We start from the raw sequence: 25,443 nt of genomic DNA on the forward strand, positions 1-25,443 counted from the left end.
GCACCTGTAATCCCAGCTACTTGGGAGGCTGAGGCACAGAATTGCTTGAACCCAGGAGGCGGAGGTTGCAGTGAACCAAGATTGTGCCACTGCACTCCAGCCTGGGCAACAAAGCAAGACTCTGTCTCAAAAAAAAATAAATAAAGGATTTAAATTATATAAAGTGTGTTCTTGTGATCATAATATAATTCAATTAGAAATCAGTCACAAGAAGGTCTCTGGAAATATTTGGAAAGTAAAGAAAGCACTTCACAAATAAAAAGATATTTAGAAAATATATTAAGCCGAATGAAAATTCAAAACATCAATATTTGTAGGATACTGCTAAAGCAGTACTTAGTGGAAAACGTATAGTATTAAACACCATATTAGAAGAAAAGATTTTAAATCAATGACTTTAGCTAAGCCATCTTAATAAACTAGAAGGGAAGAGCAGATGAAATCCAAAGTAAGTAGAAGAAAGGAAATAATAAAAAGCAAAATGGGAATAAATGAAATAGGGGAAAAAAGCAGCAGAGAAAATCACTGCAACCAAAAGTAGATTCATTTAGAATGTCAATAAAATGGATAAACCTATAGCCAGACTGACAGGGGTCAGTAGATGGGGAGGAGAGACACATTACCAATATTGAGAATGCGAGAGGTGGTGGCACCCCTACAGATTTTACAGATATTAAAAAGATGGTATGAACAAATATGTACCAACTTTTTTTTCTTTTCTGTTTTTTTTTTTTTTTTTTTTTTGGAGAAGGAGTCTTGCTTTGTTGCCCAGGCTGGAGTACAGTGGCGCGATCTTGGCTCACTGCAACTGCCACCTCCCAGGTTCAAGCGATTCTCCTGCCTCAGCCTCCCTAGTAGGTGGGATTATAGGCATGCATCACAACACCCGGCTAATTATTGTATTTTTAGTAGAGACGAGACTTCACCATGTTGGCCAAGCTGGTCTTGAACTCCTTAGCTCAAGTGATCCCTCTGCCTCAGCCTCCCAAAGTGCTAGGATTATAGGCATGAGCCACTGTGCCTGGCCAATGTTAAATTCTTAGCAAGATTTTAGCAATTGGAATCCAGCAGTGTATAAAAAGGGTAATACGTCATGACCAAGTGGATTTCGTTGGTTTAAGTTTGAAAATCGATGGATGTTATTTACTGTATTAACACAATAGAAAGGACGAACCATGGGTTTGTCTCAATACATGTAGAAAAGGCATTTGACAGAACCCAGTATCCATTGCTGATAGAAATGTTCAGCAAACTTGGAATAGAAGAGAATGCCCTTTAGCCTCATAAAGGACATCTTTTAAAAACCTACCATTGGCATTAAACTTAAGGGTAAAAAGAATGACAGTTTTTCCTCTTAGATCAGGAAAAATAAAATTTCTCTTCACCCACTTTTATTCAACAATGTACTGAAGGGTCTAGCTAATGTAGTAAGGCAAAAAAAATTTTTTTTTTAAGAAAACAAATAAAAGGAATCCAGATTGGAAAGAAGTAAACTTGATTTTATTCACCGACAACATGATTGAATTTTTATAGCAAAATTGTATATTTACAAAAATACTAGTGGAAGTAAGTGTAATAAGGTTTCAGGATATAAGATTAGTATTCAAGAAACAACTGTGTTTCTTTATGGCTGCAATGAATGATTAAAAAGGAAATTTTAAAACTGCCATTTGCAATAGTATCAAAATCAGGAAATACCGAGGCAGAAATCTGATGAAACAGTGTGCGCTCTGCACTGATAACTACTGCTCTGTTTCTAAGTGTCCCCCAGAGTTCATGTGTTAGAAACTGAAGCCCCAGTAAGAGAGTGTTGAGAGATGGGACCTTCAAGAGGCGACGCGAGTGCTCACAGATGGACTCTCATGTCTTTATTGTGGATGCGAGTTGGTTATAAAAGCCAGTTTGGCCCTCTCCTGCTCTCTTTCTTGCAATGTGATGCCTTCTGCTACGTTATGACACAACAAGAAGGACCCTCACCAGATGTGGCTTCTTGATCCTTGATCTGGAGGACTTTCCAGCCTCCAGGAGAACTGTGAGCCAAATGAACTTTTATTTTTTTGAGACAGTCTCACGCTGTGACCCAGGCTGGGGAGTGCAGTGACACAATCTCGGCTCACTGCAGCCTCCACCTCCTGGGTTCAAGCAATTCTCGTGCCGCTATACTCGGCTGAAGTTTGCATTTTAGATACAGTGTTTTGCCGTGTTGGCCAGATGGGTCTTGAACTCCTGGCCTTATGTGATCTGCCCACCTCAGTCTCCCAAAGTGCCAGGATTACAGGCATGAGCTACTGCTCCCAGCCAGCTTCTAATGTTTATATTAATCAATTGCGTAGGCAGTGGTATTCTGATAAAGCGTACCGAACAGATGAAGACAACTGCAAACACTGCTGAGAGAAATTTTTAAAGACCTAAATAAATGAAAAGATTTGCTGTTTTCATGGATCAGAAAACTCGGTGTTGTTAAGAAATCAAGAAATAAATTCTCAGCCAGGTGCAGTGGCTCATGTCTGTAATCCCAGCACTTTGGCAAGCCAAAGCAGATGGATCGCTTGAGGCCAGGAGTTTGAGACCAGCCTGGCCAACATGGTGAAACCCCATCTCTACCAGAAATTATAAAAATCAGCCTGGTATGATGGTGCATGCCTGTAATCCCAGCTCCTCAGGAGGCTGAGGTAGGAGAATTGCTTGAACCCGGGAGGCAGAGGTTGCAGTGAGCTGAGATCACGCCACTGCACTCCAGCCTGGGCGACAGAATGAGACTCCCTGTTGAAAAAGAAAGAAAGAAAGAAATTCTCCTTAAACTTCCTCTGTATGTACATTCATTCCAATTCTAGTCAGAATTCCAACAGGCTTTCTGTAGAAATTAATAAGCTTATTCTAAAATTCATAGGGAAATGCAGAGGACCTCGATTACCCAAACAGCTTTGACAAAAGAAAAAGAAGACTTACGTGACGTAGTTTCAATGCGTATTACAGAATGGCAATAAAATAATCAAGGCAGTCTGATAGTGGCATAAAGGCAGACAGATAATTGCAACAGAGCAGAGCCTTCAGAGATAGACTCACACGTGTACAGACAATTGACTTTCAACAGTGGCTCCAAACAGGAACCAAAATGGCGCTGGCCTTCTAAATGGCAACACTGGAAATGCTGAGGGTTCCAACTTATATATATATAAAATTAGTGAAGAACTATCACTAAAGGGATAAATCAAGAGGAAAACGTAAGATCCAGAAAATAGATTCCAGCACAGACAGGGCAGGAGTGAAGGGATGTCATGGACGGTGACTGCAGGAAGCCTAGGCATGAGCTACTGCAGATTAGAGCAGGAGGAGCTGAGAGGGAGGGGGCGGGGGGAAGGAGCTGATGTGTTGGAGTTTACAGAGAACATTATTGATAGGTGTGTGGCAGAAATGTTGCAGAAATAATTTACGATCGGACCAGAGAAAAACTGCATAGTTTTAAAATGTGGCAATTAGTAACTCCACTAAAAAAGGATTAGGCTTGCACAAAAAAGGAGAGGTGGTTTTGTCAACTACTTGTCTTGACAGTGTGTATTATCTGCGGAGTCACAGTAATGCAAATCTGACTTCCTGATGAATGTAGCTGAGTGGAAATGGGGTTTGCTGTGTTTGCTGTCCACATTGCTCAGCATCTGAGATGTAGCCCTTTGTGAGAGAGCTGTTGCCCGAAGGGGGTGTCTCTTCTGCCTGTGCTCTGTTACTCAGGCCTGCCGTTGGTCACTCCATGTGCCTCCTCAGTGTTTGGTTGTGTCCAGCCCTACTCTATGGCAGGACAGTCTGCTTTACTTCATTTACTAGTTTCCTATCAGCCAGTGTTTAGGGGAAATCTTTTCTAGAATAACTTTGATTCTAGTATGTTTTCTAGAATAACTTTGATCCTAATATGTTTTAGGAAAAATATAAACATAATATGCCGGGCATGTGGTGGCTCACATCTGTAATCTCAGCACTTTGGGAGGCCGAGGCAGGTGGATCAGGAGTTTGAGACCAGCCTGATCAACATGATGAAACCCTGTCTCTACTAAAAATACAAAAATTAGCCGGGCATGGTGGTGGGCACCTGTAATCCCAGCTACTTGGGAGACTGAGGCAGGAGGATGGCTTGAACCCGGGAAGCAGAGGTTGCAGTCAGCTGAGATTGCACCACTGCACTCCAGCCTGGGCAACAAGAGCGAAACTCCATTTAAAAAAACAAAAGACAAAAAATAAAATTATAAGTGCCTTTACTAGTCTTGTTTAAATAGGCTGATTCTTTCTCTTTTCTTCTAATGCCCCCTAGGAAGTAAAAAGAAAGAAAAGGAACGGCCAGAAATTTCTCCTCCATCTGATTTTGAGCACACCATCCATGTTGGCTTTGATGCTGTTACTGGAGAATTCACTGTAAGTTAACCTAGTTCGGGCCCATTTATAACGTTTAAAATAGCACTCAAACATTTTCCTTCATTATTAAATTTGAAATTAACATTTCAGGCCAGGTGCGGTGGCACATGCCTGTAATCCCAGCACTTTGGGAGGCCAAGGCTGGCAGATCATTTGAGGTCAGGAGTTCGAGACCAGTGTGGCCAACATGGTGAAACCCCATCCCTACTAAAAATACAAAAAAATTAGCCAAGCGTGGGGGTGTACGCCTGTAATTCCAACTACTCAGGAGGCTGAGGCAGGGGAATCATTTGAACCTCGGAGATGGAGGTTGCAGTGAGCAGAGACTGCCATTGCACTCCACCCTGGGCAAGAAGAGCGAAACTCCGTCTCAAAAAAAGGGAAATTAACATTTCTATCTATACGTTAACTATGAATTCGTACTGCTTTTTGCTTTTTATAAAAGTGTTAGTGGTTGGATATATCGTTTTCCTAGAGAGCAGAGCCTATTAATTATAGTGACTTAGAAAAAATAGACCTAGGCTGGGTGCGGTGGCTCACGCCTGTGTAATCCCAGCACTTTGGGAGGCCGAGGCGGGCGGGTCACGAGGTCAGGAGATTGAAACTATCCTGGCTAACATGGTGAAACCCGGTCTCTACTAAAAATACAAAAAATTAGCCAGGCGTGGTGGCGGGCACCTGTAGTCCCAGCTACTCTGGAGGCTGAGGCAGGAGAATGGCCTGAACCCGGGAGGTGGAGCTTGCAGTGAGCCGAGATCTCGCACGACTGCACTCCAGCCTGGGTGACAGAGTGAGACTCTGTCTCAAAAAAAGAAAAAAGAAAAAATAGACCTTTAGAAAATGAGATCTTTTAAAATTTACTCAAACCTACACTCAAAAGATTGGTTTGTTTTGTGTATTTTGTCATTTATCTCTGGAAATTAATTTTATTGCATCAATTTAAACCATAACTAATTTCTGAATATCTTCTTGTTAGGGCATGCCAGAACAGTGGGCTCGATTACTACAGACCTCCAATATCACCAAACTAGAGCAAAAGAAGAATCCTCAGGCTGTGCTGGATGTCCTAAAGTTCTACGACTCCAACACAGTGAAGCAGAAATATCTGAGCTTTACTCCTCCTGGTAAGAGAGTGGCATAAGGCTGGATCAGATGGAGATTTGTGAAGCACTTCCAGATAAAAAGATTACTCCTGGAAAAATGAAAAGCTCAACTATGGTTCTTGTTGATAACGTTTTTTCCCTGGATAGATTCTACCTTTTGTAGACTGATCCAGGGCAGTTCTGAAGCATAATTTGGATCTGTGAATTATAGTAATCTCATAGGTTTGCCAGAAACGGGAGTTGATGGATATTTTGGCTTTTTGTTTATTTGGTTTTTTCTCCTCATTGCTGTGATTTTGTTTTCATTTTTCACTCCTCACTGCTTTTAAATGACTTCCAGCAATCAAAGGAAAAGACGCTGGTTGATAGACATGTTCATACTAGAAATACATTTATTGTTAGCGGGACAAGAGGAGGTTGAACTAAAAAATGTTTAGGTCCACTCAAAAAATTGAAACTCGCAAGTGTGCAGATAATAGAATATATGTATTTTAATATATAAAACAGATAAATCATATATGAAAGAAGCGTTAGAACTAAAAGGATTTATACCTCAGAAATGGAATATCTGGAATATTATCTACATAGTCACAGTAATGTAAATTTTACTTTCTGGATGAATATAGCTGGATGGAAATGGGGTTTGATGTACTTTGTTTTCCAAGTTGCTCAGTATCTGAGATATACCGTTAACCTATGAGAGAACCAGTGAATTGGTATATAGTGTAAGAGTTGGTGTAGTGGATTTTTAAAAATAGTTTTTGTTCCAATAAAGATCAGAATAAAGTTCATACAATGCAGTTGGTTGATACATCTCTTGAATCTCTTTTGATCTTTAGGCTTCCCCTCCCACACACTGCTTCATGCTGTCTTTTCTTGATGTTTGTTTATTACAGAAACAAGATCATTTGTCCTGTTTCCCTTAGTTTAGATTTTGCTCACTACATCCTCAGGATGTCATTTTTCAATATGTTTGTCTGTCTCTGAAGTCATACATGTGGTTTTCAAAAGCAATATGATGGAGCTAAAATCGTACATGTGGTTTTAATTGATTTTACTTACTGTTTGCATCCTCACAGAAACAAAGGCCATGCGCAAGGGAGAAATAGAAATCTTTTTGCAAGTGATCTTGACCTTTTTTTGTTGAGTCTAGTACACCCTTAGGAAAAGGTCACACTTGCTCCTAGAACTTTTCTATCAACCAGTAAGTCTGTGTGTAAATTAGTAATTTTTTTGAAAAACCGATGTTTGACCACAAAATGGTAGCTTATTTTCACCTAGTACACATACATACATATATGTGTGTGTGCACGCGCGTGTGTGTGTGTGTTTTGTTTTGTTTTTGAGCTGGAGTTTACTCTGTTGCCCAGGCTGGAGTGCAGTGGCACAATCTCGGCTTGCCACAACCCCCGCCTCCCGGGTTCAAGCAATTCTCCTGCCTCAGCCTCCTGAGTAGCTGAGATTACAAGCATGCGCCACCACACCTGGCTAATTTTGTATTTTTAGTAGAGACTGGGTTTCTCCATGTTGGTCAGGCTGGTCTTGAACTCCCAACCTCAGGTGATCTGCCTGTCTCTCAGCCTCCCAAAGTGCTAGGATTACAGGCATGAGCCACTGCGCCCGGCCTGTGTGTATGTTATATGTGATATGTGTGTGTGTATGTGATACATGATATATATACACATATATATACACACACACATACACACACACACACACATATATGTATGTCTCTGGGCATTTTTAAAAGAAAAACAAAACAATGTCAGAATTTTACTTTGCACAATTGTCATTGTCTTAATTGTTGCATTAAGTTCCTCAGTCAGCAGTTTTCTGGAGAAAGTATCTTTATCAATAAATTTGTTTTGTTTTAATAAATACAGATTGATAGGTATACTTTCAAACTAAATTTTGATAGCTTTATTGAGGTATAATTTACATGTAATACAATTCACCCATTTTAAATATATAATTCACTGATTTTTACTAAATTTATAGTTTCACGTAGATTTCAGATTTCTTAGCTTGGTCTTATATAAATTCTTATTTGACTACTTGCGTGGTCATTTTTCTCAAGAGTTAATTCAACTTGAAATCAGTTTAAGAACATTTCACTTTCTCTGCTTTTTTTTTTTTCCTTTTATTATATAAAAGTGCTATTTCTTGAATTGCTAATGTTATGTTTTGTTTCATATTCAGAGAAAGATGGCTTTCCTTCTGGAACACCAGCAGTAAGTTAATGATATTATTTCTTGTATCTCTTGTTCTAATTTAGGTTACCCAAGACAAATCTCAGTTTTTATTTTGCTTTCTAAAATAAATTACAGCCATCAGAGGTAAATAACTACTCAATAGGTGTTTTTAGCTAGCCACCTGATTAGTTGAAGAAGCCGTACTAAATAGAAATTCCTTGATGTGATACTTAATGTAACTAAAATTTATAATGACCTTCAGAACAGTTTAGTTAGTTTTGGTAATGTTAACATATACAAACGTGAACACAAAGAACTTGCTAGCATATATTTTCCTCTCCATCCCTCAGTTCTCCTTCTGGTACTATTTTACTGAATATAGACTATGGAAAGGTGCTGAACAGTTAACCTTGTCAGTCTTCAGAGTCATCTGAAACTTAAGTTATCGCATAAACACAGTCAGTTTTTGGAAACAGTCGTTTTATTTGCAGTTTCTCAATTGGGAGGAAGCAGTCTCCTGGAGTTTTATTTTTTTATATTTTATTTTATTTTATTTATTTATTTATTTTATTTTTATTTGTTTTGAGTTGGAGTCTCGCTCTGTCGCCCAGGCTGGAGTGCAGTGGCGCGATCTTGGCTCACTGCACGCTCCGTCTTCTGGGTTCACTCCATTCTCCTGCCTCAGCCTCCCGAGTAGCTGGGACTACAGGCGCCCGCCACCACGACCAGCTAATTTTTTGTGTTTTTAGTAGAGACGGGGTTTTACCGTGTTAGCCAGGATGGTCTTGATCTCCTGACCTTGTGATCCACCCACCTCGGCCTCCCAAAGTGCTGGGATTACAGGCGTGAGCCACCATGCCCGGCCCCAAATCTGACTGTTTTAAATGTCACCAGATGTCTCTGACATAACAAAGCCCAGAGGATCTTTGATTTTGGTCTTAACAAGTAACATTGTTTACTTTCAGGACATTGTATATGTATGCTTAGGATAACTTTATTAAAAATATTTGGTACTCACCATATATATATTTCATAAACTTTTTCATGATTCATAGAATCGCCTTATTATGTTAGATTATAATTCTATTGAGTTATCTAAGAGCTAATGAGATTTAGTGGTTTTGAAATGAGCTATCAAAGAAGCAAACTTTTTGAAGTACGTTCATAAAGGGCAGTAGTCGCATTTAAGCCTGTTGGACTTGTTTTCCTTACTTTGCTCATCATCAATGCAGCTGAATGCCAAGGGAACAGAAGCACCCGCAGTAGTGACAGAGGAGGAGGATGATGATGAAGAGACTGCTCCTCCCGTTATTGCCCCGCGACCGGATCATACGAAATCAGTGAGTCTCCATCGGTGATCCAGGCTGTGTGTGTGCACGTGTGTTTTAAAAAACAGCAGAGTTTGTATTTGACTTTCAGTGATTGCTTTTAAAAAGCCCTCAAGTTTAAAATCGTTTAGTATGGGGAAATTTAACCAAGAAATCTGTACCCAAAGACCACTCACCTAAAACTAGTTTTCTGAAGATTAAAATGTGATGTCTTTAAAAGTTAACGCACTCACCTCACTGGGCTTTTTTCTTTGTATAGTACACCTTTTCCAGAGGGTTCATCTATTTCCCAAGCTTTCTCTGTTTATCTCAAATGTAGATGACGACTAAATCTAAAACTTAGAGCTTTCCTCTTACCCAGATTATGCGTTTTAATCTCCCATTTTACACTACTCTCAGCGCCTTGCTGTCATTCAAAAGGCAGTTGAGAATGAAATTCCTAACCAGGTAAGGGAGAATTTTTAAAATGATGACCTTAAATGGAGCCAGGAAGAGAGGAATGACTGCGGTTACCATTCTGCTCCCTGCAGTACTGCAGGTAGAGTGTGCAGAAGGTGCTGTGCCGTGGAATGGACTGTGCTCCTGGCACAGCGGGCAGGCAGAGCTCAGGAGACAGCCTCTGGATGCCAAGCTGATGGCAGAGGACTCCGTTTTCTTTAGCCTTTCAATCTGGCTGTTTGAAATGGGTGGTAGGCATTATAATTGTGTAAAAACTTCCATGGGAATTAATAATAGTTCTTTCAACATCAAGGTTTCTGTTCTTTTGCATTTTACTTACCATTTGTAGTAAAAACATGATTTTTAAACCGTGCTTTTTGATACATTGTTATACCATTTTAGACCTGGTCACACTTAAATTTCATTCATGGACCTGCTGTTTTACTAGACAGCTTTTCAAATATATACATGCTATGCCAAAGAAAAATGTTTCACATTTATTGTTCTTAGTTACACGTCTTTTATATCTGAAAATAGTGTTCACATTATTTAGAACAATGGAAAAGACTACTTAGTTCAGGTTAAAAATCAAAGAACTGAATTAGTTTGCCAGGAATAATATCTGAAAACATTATTCCTCAAACCTTGGTAATGAACTGTGTCTCCACAGATTTACACACGGTCTGTAATTGACCCTGTTCCTGCACCAGTTGGTGATTCACATGTTGATGGTGCTGCCAAGTCTTTAGACAAACAGAAAAAGAAGACTAAGATGACAGATGAAGAGATTATGGAGAAATTAAGTATGTTATCTACATTTTACATCATTGTTAAATTGTTCACAGCTCTTAAAACATTTGGCCCAGACGGATTTTAACTTACACTTTACACTGTGACTTAAAGTATAAAGAATAAATTGTTTCCTTATAGCAACAGTAGCTTCAATTACAATCTGGTGATGTCGCCGGGTTCACCCCTAAATCCCAGCACTAGGTCAGGAGTTCAAGACCAGCCTGGCCAACATGGTGAAACCCCGTCTCTACTAAAAATACAAAAATTAGCTGGATGTGCTGGCATGTGCCTGTAATCCCAGCTACTTGGAGGCTAAGGCAAGAGAATCACTTGAACCCAGGAGGTGGAGGTTGCAGTGAGCCAAGATTGTGTCATTGGGCTGGGCGCAGTGGCTCACGCCTGTAATCCCAGCACTTTGGGAGGCTGAGGTGGGCGGATCACAAGGTCAGGAGATCGAGACCATCCTGGCCAGCATGGTGAAACCCCTCCTCTACTAAAAACACAAAAATCAGCTGGGCATGGTGGCATGTGCCTGTAGTACCAGCTGCTTGGGAGGCTGAGGCAAGAGAATCACTTGAACCCGGGAGGCGGAGGTTATAGTGAGCCGAGATCGCGCCACTGCACTCCAGCCTGGCAACAGTGAGACTCCATCTCAAAAAAAAAAAAAAAAAAAAAAACGAACTGGCCGGACACTGTGGCTCATGCCTGTAATCCCAGCACTTTGGGAGACCAAGGTGAGTGGATCACTTGAGGTCAGGAGCAAGACTAGCCTGGCCAATGTGGCAAAACCCCATCTCTACTAAAAACAAAAATTAGCAAGGTGTCATGGCAGGTGCCTGTAATCCCAGCTACTTGGGGAGCTAAGGCAGGAGAATCACTTGAACCTGGAAGGCGGAGCTTGCAGTGAGCCGAGATCGTGCCCCTGCACTCCAGCCTGGGCGAAAGAGCGAGACTCAGTCTCAAAAAATAATAATAAATAAAATTAACAATTAAAGAATGCTAATCTAGAGGGTTCAAGGAAAAATACTTTATGGAAGGATTGTTTTAAACATAAAGCCTGGGCATAGTGGCTCAAACCTATAATCTCGGTACGTTGGCTGGCCAAGATAGGAGGATAGCTGGAGTCCAGGAGTTCAAGGCCAAACTATACAACTTAGACCTCGACTCCACCCCCTCCAAAAAAAAAGAAAAAAAGAAAATTAACGAGACCTGGTGGTGCGTGTCTGTAGTCCCAGCTTACTGGGAGCCTGAAGCAGGAGGATTGCTTGAGCCCGTGAGTTCAAGGCTGTAGTGAGCTGTGATTGCGCCACTGCACTCCAGCCTGGGTGACAGAGTGAGACCCTGTCTCTAAAAAATAAACAAATGTTTATATGCCCCATGTTTATTTGGTTTTGATTTCTCAGTGCTTTCAAGTATAAACCTGGCTCTTACTCTGTTATTATTATTATCTTTTTTTTTTTTTTTTTTGAGACAGAGTCTCGCTCTGTCACCCAGGCTGGAGTGCAGTGGCGTGGCTCACTGCAATCTCTGCCTCTCCGGTTCAAGCGTTTCTTCTGCCTCAGCCTCCCGAGTAGCTGCGGCTACAGGTGTGCGCCACCACACCACGCTATTTTTGTAGTTTTAGTAGAGATGGGGTTTCACCATGTTGGCTGGGCTGGTCTCAAACTCCTGACCTCAGGCATGAGTCACCACACCTGGCCTGCTCTGTTACTCTGTGAGCATATAAGAATTATTTTAGGAGAGCTGCTACTTAAAAAAAAAAAAAAAAATTAACTAGAATCCTAATTGTCATCATTCAGTTGTGACCTTTAGCTGTCACATCCCCAGTCTTTTTGGTATCTTTTTGTTCTTAGCCTCTTATTATTGATCCTGTTTCTTTGCTTGTTGACTTGAGGTTGGGTACCTACATAAAATTATTTATGTGAGTTTCCTTGATATGGTCCTGTCCTTTTTTACCTTGAGCAAGTGAAAGTTTAATGTGGTTTTTCTTACTAGTAATAAGAATATAAGTTAGGATTTTATGTCCAACTTCCTAATTTTAAAACCTCTTTCTTGTGACTTTGAACTTTCCTAAAACAAACATATGATTAGTTTATGTCAGAGCATAGTAATTTTTATGGTAATAAGTGGTTTTCTAAATATATTGAAAGATGATATGTATACTGGAAGAGTCAGAAAGACCGTTTAGGGTTTAGATAGCCTTTATTATTTATAATACTAAGTAGTCTCAAACTTACCTATTAATAGATATATTCAAATATATCTATTTCTATACTCAAATATATCTATTTTATATTCAAATATGTCTATTTTCTTGAGATTACCTGATTCTAAAGCTGAACATCTGAGAACCTAATTAATCTCTGACAAACTGGTACAGTCTTTTCAAAATGTGACCATTATTGAGCCAATGATTAGTTAGGAGGTCTAACCTAATGGAAATAATGTGTCTTCTTGTTTCTGTTACTTTTAAACTTTTAATGTGTCTTGTTTCTGATACTTTTAAACTTTTATTATGTATTTAAGTTTCTTTAGTGTTTTGTGTTTGAAACCTGTGATTTTTGGAACTTAGTATTATGTTTGAAAATCACTTATAAAAACAGTGGAGTTCATTAAAAGGAATAATAATATCACAATCAATTTACACTTAAAATGCTTGACTGAGCTTCCAGCTTTTTGTTTATTCTAGGAACTATCGTGAGCATAGGTGACCCTAAGAAAAAATATACAAGATATGAAAAAATTGGACAAGGGTAAGTATTTGTGACTGTATTACGATAATATTCAGTATTCAGTATTTCCTGGCTCTATAGCATGATGTTTATTTTGCCTGCTGACATCAAGTACTTATATAGTATTCTGTGAGTGGTACCCTTGGGGGATTTGTGTAAATAAATAATGCAGTTATTTGTAGATGCTGTTAAAAAACTGTACTAGTTGTTAGCAATGACTGTGTATCATTATTTTTTCTTAAGTGTCATTTCCCATCTGTGATAATTAGAGGGAAGAATTGCCCATAAAATATATTTAAAAGACAATAAGAATATTTACTGCATGACTATAAGCAATAAAAAATGCATTTAAATCATGTCATTGTGTATTGACTTTTGAGTCTACTGATCTTTTGATTTTGTTGTGTAATTTGTATTTTTGAAGTATACTAACTAAACTCCTTTTTTTCTGTTGCTTGGAAGCAAATAAACACCTAAATTTTTAATGTTATTAAACTCTGGAAAGCATTCTGTGAATTTAGAGTGAGGGCTGAGGCCGTTTTTGAAAACTTCCATATGAATTCCTTCCTCCTTCCTTCTTCCCTCCCTTCCCTCCCTTCCTCCCTTCCTTCCTCCCTTCCTTCCTTCCCTTCCTTCCTTCCTTCCCTCCTTCCCTTCCTTCTTCCCTTCCTTCCCTTCCTTCCCTTCCTCCCTTCCTTCCTTCCCTTCCTTCCCTTCCTTCCTTCCTTCCCTCCTTCCCTTCCTTCTTCCCTTCCTTCCCTTCCTTCCCTTCCTTCCCTTCCTTCCCTTCCTTCCTTCCCTTCCTTCCCTTCCTTCCTTCCCTTCCTTCCTCCCTTCCTTCCTTCCCTTCCTTCCTTCCCTTCCTTCCCTTCCTTCCTTCCTTCCCTCCTTCCCTTCCTTCTTCCCTTCCTTCCCTTCCTTCCCTTCCTTCCTTCCCTTCCTTCCCTTCCTTCCCTTCCTTCCTTCCTTCCCTCCCTTCCTCCCTTCCTTCCTTCCCTTCCTTCCTTCCCTTCCTTCCCTTCCTTCCTTCCTTCCCTCCCTTCCTCCCTTCCTTCCTTCCCTTCCTTCTTCCCTTCCTTCCCTTCCTTCCCTTCCTTCCTTCCCTTCCTTCCCTTCCTTCCCTTCCTTCCTTCCTTCCCTCCCTTCCTTCCCTCCCTTCCTTCCTTCCTTCCTTCCTTCCTTCCTTCCTTCCTTCCTTCCTTCCTTCCCTTCCTTCCCTTCCATCCCTTCCTTCCCTTCCCTCCCTTCCTTCCCTTCCTTCCTTCCTTCCTTCCTTCCTTCCTTCCTTCCTTCCTTCCTCCCCTTCCTCCCCTTCCTCCCCTTCCTTCCTTCCTTTTTTTTTTTTTGGCGGAGTCTGTCACTCAGGCTGGAGTGCAGTGACATAATCTCAGCTCACTGCAACCTCTGCCTCCCGGGTTCAAACGATTCTTCTGCCTCAGCCTCCCAAAGTGTTGGGATTACAGGTGTGAGCCACTGCACCAGGCCTGAATTTCTTCCTAACAGCTAAATTCAATTGCAGCACTGGTTTTATGAAAGAGAACTGAAGATTATCTTATTATTTTTGAGCATGAATGAACAAGCAATACCTATCCATATGGATGACCATCACAAATCCAGTGTTGAGTAACAAAAGCAAGTTGCAGAATAATATGTGAAATGAAACTATATGACGTTTAAAAATTAGGCAAAGTATATTTTATAGGGATACATATCTGTGTCCTTTGTAGTTAAAAGTATGGAGAAATGCATGAAAATGATGAACACCAAATACAGGATAAACACCAAATACAGATCACCTTTGGGAGGAAGGAGACTGCTATCGGAAAGGGCTTATGGGAATCTTCAAATTATTTACAGTTATTTGTATCTTAATCAGGGAAGGGTATCCTTAAGTATAATCTTCAAATTATTTACAGTTATTTGTATCTTAATCAGGGAAGGGTATCCTTAAGTATAATCTTCAAATTATTTACAGTTATTTGTATCTTAATCAGGGAAGTGTATCCTTAAGTATAATCTTCAAATTATTTACAGTTATTTGTATCTTAATCAGGGAAGTGTATCCTTAAGTATAATCTTCAAATTATTTACAGTTATTTGTATCTTAATCAGGGAAGTGTATCCTTAAGTATAATCTTCAAATTATTTACAGTTATTTGTATCTTAATCAGGGAAGGGTATCCTTAAGTATATGTTATATATTTTTTTCTTGCTCTTTTTTCCCTACATTTTTGTAGGTCTGAAATATTTCAAACATAAGTTTTGGCCATAAGGATTGTCTTTTTCTTCCCCCACCCCCTTTCCTCATGTTTTTGCTTTTACTCCTTTTAAGCACGTTAGGTCATCCTGTTCTTTAATTCTTTTTCAATTGCTTGATGTGTGAAGTCTTTGGATGTTGCAAATGCTAGTGATTTATCAACCTTAAATCTGGTTGTGTGTTTTCTCCCTCTAGGGCTTCTGGTACAGTTTTCACTGCTACTGACGTTGCATTGGGACAGGAGGTAGTTACTTTGTTGTAATCCTGGGTGTTACCATTATTTTGTCATATAGGTGGAAACTAGATGAAGCTGGGAAGAAGCAATAGGAACCTCTTTTAAGCTGAGCCCGTTGTAAGAATCGCTCTACGTATGTTTATAGCACTTCTGTCAGTAAGGGGGGGAAGGACTTATGAGTTCAATGTCATAAATAAGCAAATACTTAAAAATTGTTTCCTCAGCTTGAAGTGAAAAGAGGATTAATTCTTAGTATTGGACTGACTGTGGGTGTATTAATCAACTTCAAGATAAATCTAAAACTAGGCTCTAAACATTACAAAGCATTGTGCACAGGCAGTGTGCAAGGCAAGGTGCCACCTGGGAGTAATAGCATGGTGTAATACGGTACACATACCGTGACTTATCAACTGCTTGGGGTTTGTAATTTTCTAAGAGAATTCCTAAACCTGGTTTTTTTCAATCCTGTTTTCACTATAGGTTGCTATCAAACAAATTAATTTACAGAAACAGCCAAAGAAGGAACTGATCATTAACGAGATTCTGGTGATGAAAGAATTGAAAAATCCCAACATCGTTAACTTTTTGGACAGGTAAGTATGACTATTCCTTAAACACCGGGAGAAAATGTAGAAATTTTAAGTCTCATGGTTTGGGGGGTGGGGCTGGCCACTTTGGAATAAACTGTCAGTGCCGAGAAATAAGATGGAAGAAAGAAGAGGAGAGGTAAAAATAGCACAGTGCAGTGTTAGAAGGTCCTTCTCTGCAAGGACATCACTTGGCAGGTGAGAGAAGGCAGTTAATTGAAGGCCATAGCTGGTGGTGTTTATACTCATCGCAAACGACCTGAAGCGAACACATGAATGGTTGGCTGTGATTCATGTCTTGACTGACAGAGGGGACTGGTTACATGGTTTTTAAACTTGTGGATCAATTTTTATTTCAAATGCTATCCTTCATGGACAAATTTGTATGTCTATCAAAACCTCATTTAGTTGAGGAATTAATGTTAAATAACAGACCAAAAAGCAGAATAGAAAATGATGCATATTGGCTGGGTGCAGTGGCTCACACCTGTAGTCCCAGCTACTCAGGAGGCTGAGGCAGGAGAATCGCTTGAACCCAGGAGGTGGAGGTTGCAGTGAGCCGAGATCGCACCACTGCACTCCAGCCTGGGCAATGGAATGAGACTCCATCTCAAAAAAAAAAAAGAGAAGAAAATGATGTATATTACTACAGCTGCACGAGAGAAGATTCGTTGAAAATGATCACAGTGGTTTTATTGAAGATAGAGGTGATTATAGGTGATTTTCTTCCATATTTAAATTTGTTTAGAATGAGGAAAAAATAATGTTTCGAGACTTTAGCCCTAGTTATGGAGAACATGTTCATAGAAATAAACTTTTCAGGCTAGGCACGGTAGCTCATGCCTGTGATCCCAGCACTTTGGGAGGCCGAGGCGGGTGGATCACCAGGTCATGAGATCGAGACCATCCTGGCCAACGTGGTGAAACCCCGTCTCTACTAAAAATACAAAAATTAGCTGGGCGTGGTGCCGCACACCTGTAGTCCCAGCTACTCGGGAGGCTGAGGCAGGAGAATTGCTTGAACCCAAGAGGTGGAGGCTGCAGTGAGCCGAGATCGCGCCGCTGCACTCCAGCCTGGAAACAGAGCAAGACTCTGTCTCAAAAAAAAAAATAAAAAAGAAACTTTTCAGGTACAGTTCCCTGCTTTTTAAAATAACATTTCAAGTCAGCATAGTGTGGTGGTTAAGATAAGCCAGGGGCTTTGGAATCGTTGATCCTTGGCTTCATATTCTGGTTCTGTCACTTCCTATTAATAGCTGTGTGCCCTTGGATGAGTCACTTCACCTCTCCAAGCCTTTGTCTGTTTATCTCTAAAACAGGACTAGTAATTTCTATATTGTAGGGTTATTTTAATCAGAATGAGCTATGTGCATACTCAAACTACAGTTGTGGGCAAACTGTAACTTTAAAATGATTCAGGATCATAACTTCAGTTATTTTTCTGTGCTGTTACATAGCAGCTTTCCAGTTTTCTTCCTAACTCTCAAGCTACCAGTTCTAGTTTTATTGTTAGGGTGTTTAATATTTGAATTCTTCAACATAGAATACCATGTGTTTAGGAAAAATAAAAGTGTGACTGTATTTGGTATGTTGTATTTTTAGTTACCTGGTAGGAGATGAATTGTTTGTGGTCATGGAATACCTTGCTGGGGGGTCACTCACTGATGTGGTAACAGAAACCTGCATGGATGAAGCACAGATTGCTGCTGTATGCAGAGAGGTAGGTTTGCCTCCTTCTTGATATGTTATGGTGATATGTGGTTAGCAAGAAGTGAACAAAAGGAAATTTTTCTGCACAGGTAATTGTTATTGTGGGAGGTGCTTTCTCTGTACACATTCTCTGCAAATTACTCCATCTCCATACCATTTCATTCTACACAGGAGTTTCAGCCCTTTCCTTCAGGTATAAGATAATTTGGGAATGAATTGTGGACCTTTGAAGATCCAGATTCACAAGGAAATTCTGGTAGAGTGATGATGATCATTTACCATCCAAACAGGACACTTTTGAGAGTAAAAGGGTATATATCATTAGAAATACACCACTTAGGCTGGGCGCGGTGGCTCACGCCTGTAATCCCAGCACTTTGGGAGGCCGAGGCAGGTGGATCACAAGGTCAGGAGATCGAGACCATCCTGGCTAACACGGTGAAACCCTGTCTCTACTAAAAATACAAAAAAATTAGCCGGGTGTGTTGGCAGGTACCTGTAGTCCCAGCTACTCGGGAGGCTGAGGCAGGAGAATGGCGTGAACCTGGGAGGTGGAGCTTGCAGTGAGCCGAGATCACACCACTGCACTCCAGCCTGGGCAACAGAGCGAGAGTCCGTCTCAAAAAAAAAAGAAAAAGAAATACACCACTTAGCTGGAAGTGGTGGCTCATGCCTGTAATCCTAGTACTTTGGGAGGCCAAGGCAGGCAGATTCCCTGAGGTCAGGAGTTTGAGGCCAGCCTGGGAAACATGGCAAAACCCCATCTCTACTAAAAATACAAAAATTAGTCAGGCATGGTGGTGCGTGCCTGTAATCCCAGCTACTCGCGAGGCTGAGGCAGGAGAATCGCTTGAGCTGGGGAGGCAGACATTGCAGTGAGCCAAAATTGCGCCACCGCACTCCATTCTGGGCGACAGAGCAAGATTGTCTCAAAAAAAAAAAAAAAAAAAGAGGCTGGGTACACTGTCTCTCGCCTGTAATCCCAGCACTTTGGGAGGCCGAGGTGGGCAGATCATGAGGTCAAGAGATTGAGACCATCCTGACCAACATGGTGAAACCCCGTCCCTACTAAAAATACAAAAATTAGCTGGGTGTGGTGGCACACGCCTGTAGTCTCAGCTACTCGGGAGGCTGAGACGGGAGATTTGCTTGAACCCAAGAGGCGGAGGTTGCAGTGAGCCGAGATCGTGCCACTGCATTCCAGCCTGGCGACAGAGCAAGGCTCCGTCTCAAAAAGAAAAAGAAAGAAAGAAATATGCCACTCAACAGTGGAAACTAGAACTATCTCAGGTCAAGCAGGACACTTATTTGCCTTCAGTATCAATAAGTCTGTGCCTGGCTTCATTGAGTTCACTAATGGTGAAGAAACTGGTTATTTCTTTATATTCATTAAGGAATTTCTAGACATATTATTAGCTTAAACCAGTAGAATTCTGCCAAATTGCCAATTTAAGCCAAAAATAAGCCTTCTTTTTTCCACCTATATCTGAGCTTTTTCTACAGATAAGATTTGGGCTAATGGTTTGCTTATTGTCATTGAAACTTCTAATATCATAGGAATCACTGTCACAAAGGGCAAAATTTTAAGTTGATAAGACTATATTGTGTTTTCTATGATTTGGCTTTCAGCAGTTCTTCAGTGACATGTGAATTACAAACTTTGTTCATGTAAGGATGATACATATATATTTCCCTTTTCCATCTGTCATTAAGGTGTTAAAAATATTAAAATTTTAATTCTGAGTTGTGTTCTACCTGAGGAATAGTACCTCTTTGGTAGAAGGGAGGAAATAAGAACTCTTGAATAGAATATTAATAGAATATGGTAGTCCTTAACAATGCAAGCTTGGTCACTGAAAAGCTGATAAAAACAAGAATTTACCTATTTATACTTAATTTTGTTTTTTCTAATACATTTCTTTGTAATTGATATAAAAATTAATTTTGGAAGTTCCTCTAATTTGGGTTTTCTTTTGTGTGCCAGAACTTTTAAACTGTGACGAGTTTGTTTCTATTTACTTGTACAAGTATTTTCTGGAGCTTTGAATCTGATTATTGCCTGGTAAATGTATTGTGGTAACACCCAATGTATCTGTTTTTCCTTGAATGAATAGCAGGAGATTTTGGATGAGATTTTTAGTTGTGCAGAATTTGTTTTCCTCTGATGGGAGTAAGAAATAAAAGCACAGCTAACTTATACCCGTAGTTCAAAAACACAGGAGTGAGCAGATTTTTACAACGTCATCTCGTTCTCGTTTGTAAGGAAAGGAGGACTTTACCCCCACTTTGTGACTCAGTGCTCTCTGAAATATGGCATAAGAGGAAAGTTATTCTTGCATCATTCACGTCCAAGTTGTAGATACAGCTTCATATAAATAAAATCGGGCATTGAAGAACATCTTCTCTCTGATGAACAGCTAAGTGGAACCAGCCCACCCAGACTCTTACCCGCTTCTCAGTGGCTCACATTGATTAGCCTTCTGAGTATCTCATGTTCAAATGGGAATGATCAAGTTTTTTCATTACTGTTGAAAAGATTTCTGAGGAGCCTGTGCATATTTACCAAGCGTTGTATACCTTTAGGCATTTAAACCTGAAAGAGGCAATTTTTTTTCTTTTTTTCTTTTGACAGTGAGTCTTGCTCTGTCGCCCAGGCTGGAGTGCAGTGGCACAATCTCAGCTTACTGCAACCTCTGCCTCCTGGATTCAAGGGATTCTCCTGCCTCAGCCACCCGAGTAGCTGGGATTACAGCCCTGAGGCACCACACCTGGCTAATTTTTCTTTCTTTCTGTCCGTCTTTTTTTTTTTTTTTTTTTGAGATGGAGTCTTGCTCTGTCACCCAGGCTGGAGTGCAGTGGTGCGATCTTGGCTCAGTGCAAGTTCCGCCTCCCAGGTTCAAGCGATTCTGCTATCTCAGCCTCCTGAGTAGCTGGGGTTACAGGTGCACACCACTACACCCAGCTGTTTTCTTTGTATTTTTAGCAGACACAGGGTTTCACCATGTTGGCCAGGCTGGTCTCGAACTGCTGACCTCAGGTGATCCACCCGCCTCAGTCTCCCAAAGTGCTGGGATTACAGAAGTGAGCCACCATGCCTGGCCTCCCCTGGCTAATTTTTGTATTTTTTAGTAGAGATGGGGTTTTGCCATGTTGGCCAGGCTGGTCTTGAATTCCTGCCCTCAAGTGATCTGCCTGTCTCACCCGGCCAAGAGGCAAGACATTATACAGACCCAGCTAAACAATGTCTCTGAGTAAGATCAGAGGGTAGGAGCGGATCTACTGACTTTTTTAAAAATTTTATTTTCTTATATAAAACTTTAAGGAGGAGATCTAATTACTTTTCATAACTTTGTATATAAGAGAGGATGTTTTTTCTTTATAAATAAAAGTATTGGAGGGTCTTCTGCTGGGCACTGGAAGCAATGCTCAGGCCATAGCTACTGCATGTGCCTCCCTGTGTCTTTTCAGGGACTATTTCATTAATAGGTGTTTTTCTTCTGTTCAGTGTTTACAGGCATTGGAGTTTTTACATGCTAATCAAGTGATCCACAGAGACATCAAAAGTGACAATGTACTTTTGGGAATGGAAGGATCGGTTAAGCTCAGTGAGTAACAAATGGACAATTCACAATCATTTATTATAATTTTCTGCCTTTTGTTTAATTAAAAACTTTTCTTTACCAATGCAAGGATTAATAATGATTTAATATAGGAAGAGGTGAGACCTTTGAAAACTGAGTGATCCTCTGAGGGTTTTAACTAATCAGTGCCAGAGAAAGGACTCGCTGGATAAGACATTACCTAATAATTACCACTAGATAAGACATTATTAGGTAATGTCTTGTCTTGTCTTTTTGAGATGGAGGTTTGCTCTTGTTGCCCAGGCTGGAGTGCAACCTCCGCCTCCTGGGTTCAAGCCATTCTCCTGCCTCAGCCTCCTGAGTAGCTGGGATTACAGGTGTGCACCACCACACCCAGCTAATTTTTGTGTTTTTAGTAAAGACGGGGTTTCTCCACATTGGTCAGGCTGGTCTCGAGCTACTGAACTCAGGTATCTTCCCGCCTCAGCCTCCCAAAGTGCTGGGATTACAGGCGTGAGCCACCGCGCCTGGCCATGATTGCTTATTTTTAAGTAATCTTAATGGGGAAGCTCTCATACATTTTTGGTGAATACACATGAAAATGAATTAAACTTTTGGATGACATTTTTTTTTTCTGGCTCTGCCATTTACTAAGTGAATAACCTTGGATAAGTTGTCTTTATGCCTCAGTATTCCTATTTGTAAAATGGGAATAATTGTAATAATAAATGTACCTTTCTCATAGGGTTACCATGCGGATTAAATATTTTAATTTTTATAAGGTACTTAAACAGTATCTGGATTGTTTTAAGTACTCATTTTAGCTATAAATATTGTTTGACCTAACTGTTACTCTTTTAGAATTCTCTCCTGTAGAATTTCTGAACTTAACATACCGCAGTAAGTACAAGGATGTTCTCTGCAATATTGTAAAGAAAAACCAAAACTATCTTAAGTGTTGAGCAGTAAGGGAATAATTAAATGGATTATTATATTTTTATATTCTGTATAGTTTTTAAGATGAGGGAGGCCGGGTGCAGTGGCTCACGCCTGTAATCCCAGCACTTTGGGAGGTCGAGGCAGGTGGATTGCTTGAGCCCAGGAGTTTGAGACCAGACTGAGCAACATGGCAAGACTCCATCTCTACTAAAAATACAACAATTAGCCGGGCGTGGTGGCAGGCGCCTCTAGTCCCAGCTACTCAGGAGGCTGAGGCAGGAGGATGGCTTGAGCACAGGAGGCAGAGGTTGCCGTGAGCCGAGATTGCTCTACTGCACACAGTGTGGGCAACAGAGTGAAACCCTGTGACAAAAAATTTTAAAATAAAAAATTTTTAAAATAGGCAGATGTATTAATATGGAAAGATCTCTTAAAAAATGGTTTTACCAAAGTTTACAGAGTATCCTGATTGGTAATACAAACCAAACAGTTCATAGATATTATTCATGCATATGTACATGCATAACCAACAGTCTAAAGCTTACAAACCTAAATTTTAACAGTAGTCACATATGAAATGGAATGGGTTTAACAGTATAAGAAAGAATTCTAAATACTAATCCTGACTTTTCCACTAAATGAACATTGAGTACTACACTAGGCATCCTGCACCTCCATTACAGGTGAGATTGAGAAGATAATGCTGGTGGCGACCTTAGGCTCTCTGCTGAGATGATGGGTGTTTAGTGATTCTGGCTTCTCTTTGTTTTATTCAAAAATAGTTTACAGCTGGGTGTGATGGCGCACACTTGTAATCCCAACACTTTGGGAGGCCAAGGTGGGAAGATCCCTCCCGTGTTGCCTAGGAGTTCAAGACCAGCCTAGGCAACATAGGGGGACTCCGTCTCTACAAAAAATTTTAAAAATTAAACAAAATTAAAAGACAAAGTAGTTTCCATGACCTGACCTTTACCTGATTCACTGCATTTAGTTTTGGTGTCTACTTTTGCTTTACTTGTTCGTAGACCTCTTTCAGTTTTATTAAATTTTTTAGGATAGAATGAATTATTCAGAATAAAAGGCCTCCTGATAATTTGGACTCTGTGGCAAGTAAAAGTAAAATGTGAGAGTGTGTTACATCATGAAAATATTTTTAAACTCATTCTGGTTTACTTTATTAATAAAATCTTTAAAAACAAGAGGCCTAATAGTCAAAATGTAATTAATTACATAATCTGAAGTGAACTCTTCTGCTAAAACCATCCATGGAAGCCATTAACTCTGTTTTGTTTTGTTTTGTAGCTGACTTTGGTTTCTGTGCCCAGATCACCCCTGAGCAGAGCAAACGCAGTACCATGGTCGGAACGCCATACTGGATGGCACCAGAGGTGGTTACACGGAAAGCGTATGGCCCTAAAGTCGACATATGGTCTCTGGGTATCATGGCTATTGAGATGGTAGAAGGAGAGCCTCCATACCTCAATGAAAATCCCTTGAGGGTAAGATCAGTTAAACACCAGCCTTGTTCAATGTTTTTCTTTGAAACTCTTATTTAGAACTTGCACGTGCCTGGCACTGTCCAAGAATTTAAAGTAGAAAGTTGATAAAACCTAATCTCTGCCCCTAACTCTGCATCTAGAAATCATTTGCTCTCTGAGTTACAAATTAATGTGTTAGGTGAAGACTTTGTAGGTTTTTAGTAGTAAGCTGTATTGTTTTGTATTTTACGTAGGAAGTTTGGAGCACCTGTCTCTAAAGCTTCTCCTTCTTTTATTTTTTAAGATGTTTTGAGACAGGGTCCCACTCTCTTGCCCATTCTAGAGTGCAGTGGTGCAATCTCAGCTCACTGCAACCGCCACCTCCCAGGTTCAAGCGATCCTCCTACTTCAGCCTCCTGAGTAGCTGGGACTATGGGTGCGTGCCACCACACCCAGCTGATTTTTGTATTTTTCATAGAGACGGGGTCTCTCCATGTTGGGTCAGGCTGGTCTCAAATTCTTGACCTCAGTTGATCCACCCACCTCGGCTTCCCAAAGTGCTGGCATTACAGGTGTGAACAACTGCACCTGGCCACTTCTCTTTCTTTTAAATTACCATATGTGGCTCAACATTATCAGTTATTAAGGAAATGTAAATCAAAACCTCAACAATCAGAGGCTGAGGCAAGAGAATTGCTTGAACCCAGGAGGTGGCAGTTGCGGTGAGCCAAGATAGCACTACTGCACTCCAGCCTGGGCAACAGGGTGAGACTCTATCTCAGAAAAAAAAACAACAAAAAAACCCCACCACAACAGGATAACACTTCACAACTACTAGAATGGCTATACTCAAAAAGACAATTAATAAATATTGGTGACCGGGTGTGGTGGCTTACACCTGTAGTCCCAGCACTTTGGGAGGCTGGGGTTGGAAGTTCAAGATCAGCCTGACCAACATGGAGAAACCCCATCTTTACTGAAAATACAAAATTAGCTGAGCATGGTGGTGGGTGCCTGTAATCCCAGCTACTTGGGAGGCTGAGGCAGGAGGATCACTTGAACCCAGGAGGCGGAGGTTGCAGTGAGCCGAGATCGTGCCATTGCACTCCAGCCTGGGCGACAGAGCGAAACTCCGTCTCCATAAATAAATAAATAAATGTTGGTGAGAAGATAAGGAAACTAGAAATCTCGTTCATTGCAAAATATAAAATGGTACATCTGCTTTGGAAAACAATTTGACAGTTCTGTGTGAAGTTAATACGGAATTACCAGATGACCTAGCAGTTCCTCTGCTGGGTACAGAGCCAAGAGAATTAAAATCATACATCCATACAGAAACCTGCATGCAGCCACAGACGTGGAAATAATTCCAACCTGGTGAACAGTGGAATATTATTTGGTCATAGAAAGGAAGTGCCAATCCGTGTTACAGCATTGAACCTTGAAAGTACTGTGCTAAGTGAAAGAAGCCGAACAAGAGATGGCAGCAGATTCTGACCGTCTGTTTCCTGAATGCTTTTCATCCAGTTGCCAAAGATTCCAGTTTATGTGGGCCGTTAAAGTACTTCTGTAGAGGTGATTAGTTTAGACCACTTTCCAGAATGACATTAAGCCCTCTAATTTTATTCATTCATTTAGCCAGTATTGGTTTGAGTACCTGCCATGCG

The 25,443-nt window shown here is 40.5% G+C and overlaps 1 protein-coding gene across 2 annotated transcripts in view; it reads left to right on the forward strand.

Moving 5' to 3' along the window:
- The window catches only part of PAK2 (p21 (RAC1) activated kinase 2), a 90,955-nt gene that overhangs the window by 55,481 nt on the left and 10,031 nt on the right, over positions 1–25,443 (forward strand). For both annotated transcript variants that reach the window (XM_024355253.3, XM_063806488.1), the window contains exons 3-13: positions 4,304–4,404; positions 5,381–5,528; positions 7,707–7,738; positions 8,932–9,039; positions 10,136–10,268; positions 12,947–13,010; positions 15,442–15,490; positions 15,962–16,074; positions 17,671–17,788; positions 21,284–21,383; positions 23,601–23,797. In XM_024355253.3, coding sequence (XP_024211021.1) covers positions 4,304–4,404; positions 5,381–5,528; positions 7,707–7,738; positions 8,932–9,039; positions 10,136–10,268; positions 12,947–13,010; positions 15,442–15,490; positions 15,962–16,074; positions 17,671–17,788; positions 21,284–21,383; positions 23,601–23,797 — 1,163 coding nt within the window. The remainder of the gene's footprint in view (positions 1–4,303; positions 4,405–5,380; positions 5,529–7,706; positions 7,739–8,931; positions 9,040–10,135; positions 10,269–12,946; positions 13,011–15,441; positions 15,491–15,961; positions 16,075–17,670; positions 17,789–21,283; positions 21,384–23,600; positions 23,798–25,443) is intronic.

Source organism: Pan troglodytes, chromosome 2 (assembly GCF_028858775.2).
Source record: "Pan troglodytes isolate AG18354 chromosome 2, NHGRI_mPanTro3-v2.0_pri, whole genome shotgun sequence".
Taxonomy (NCBI): Eukaryota; Metazoa; Chordata; class Mammalia; order Primates; family Hominidae; genus Pan; species Pan troglodytes.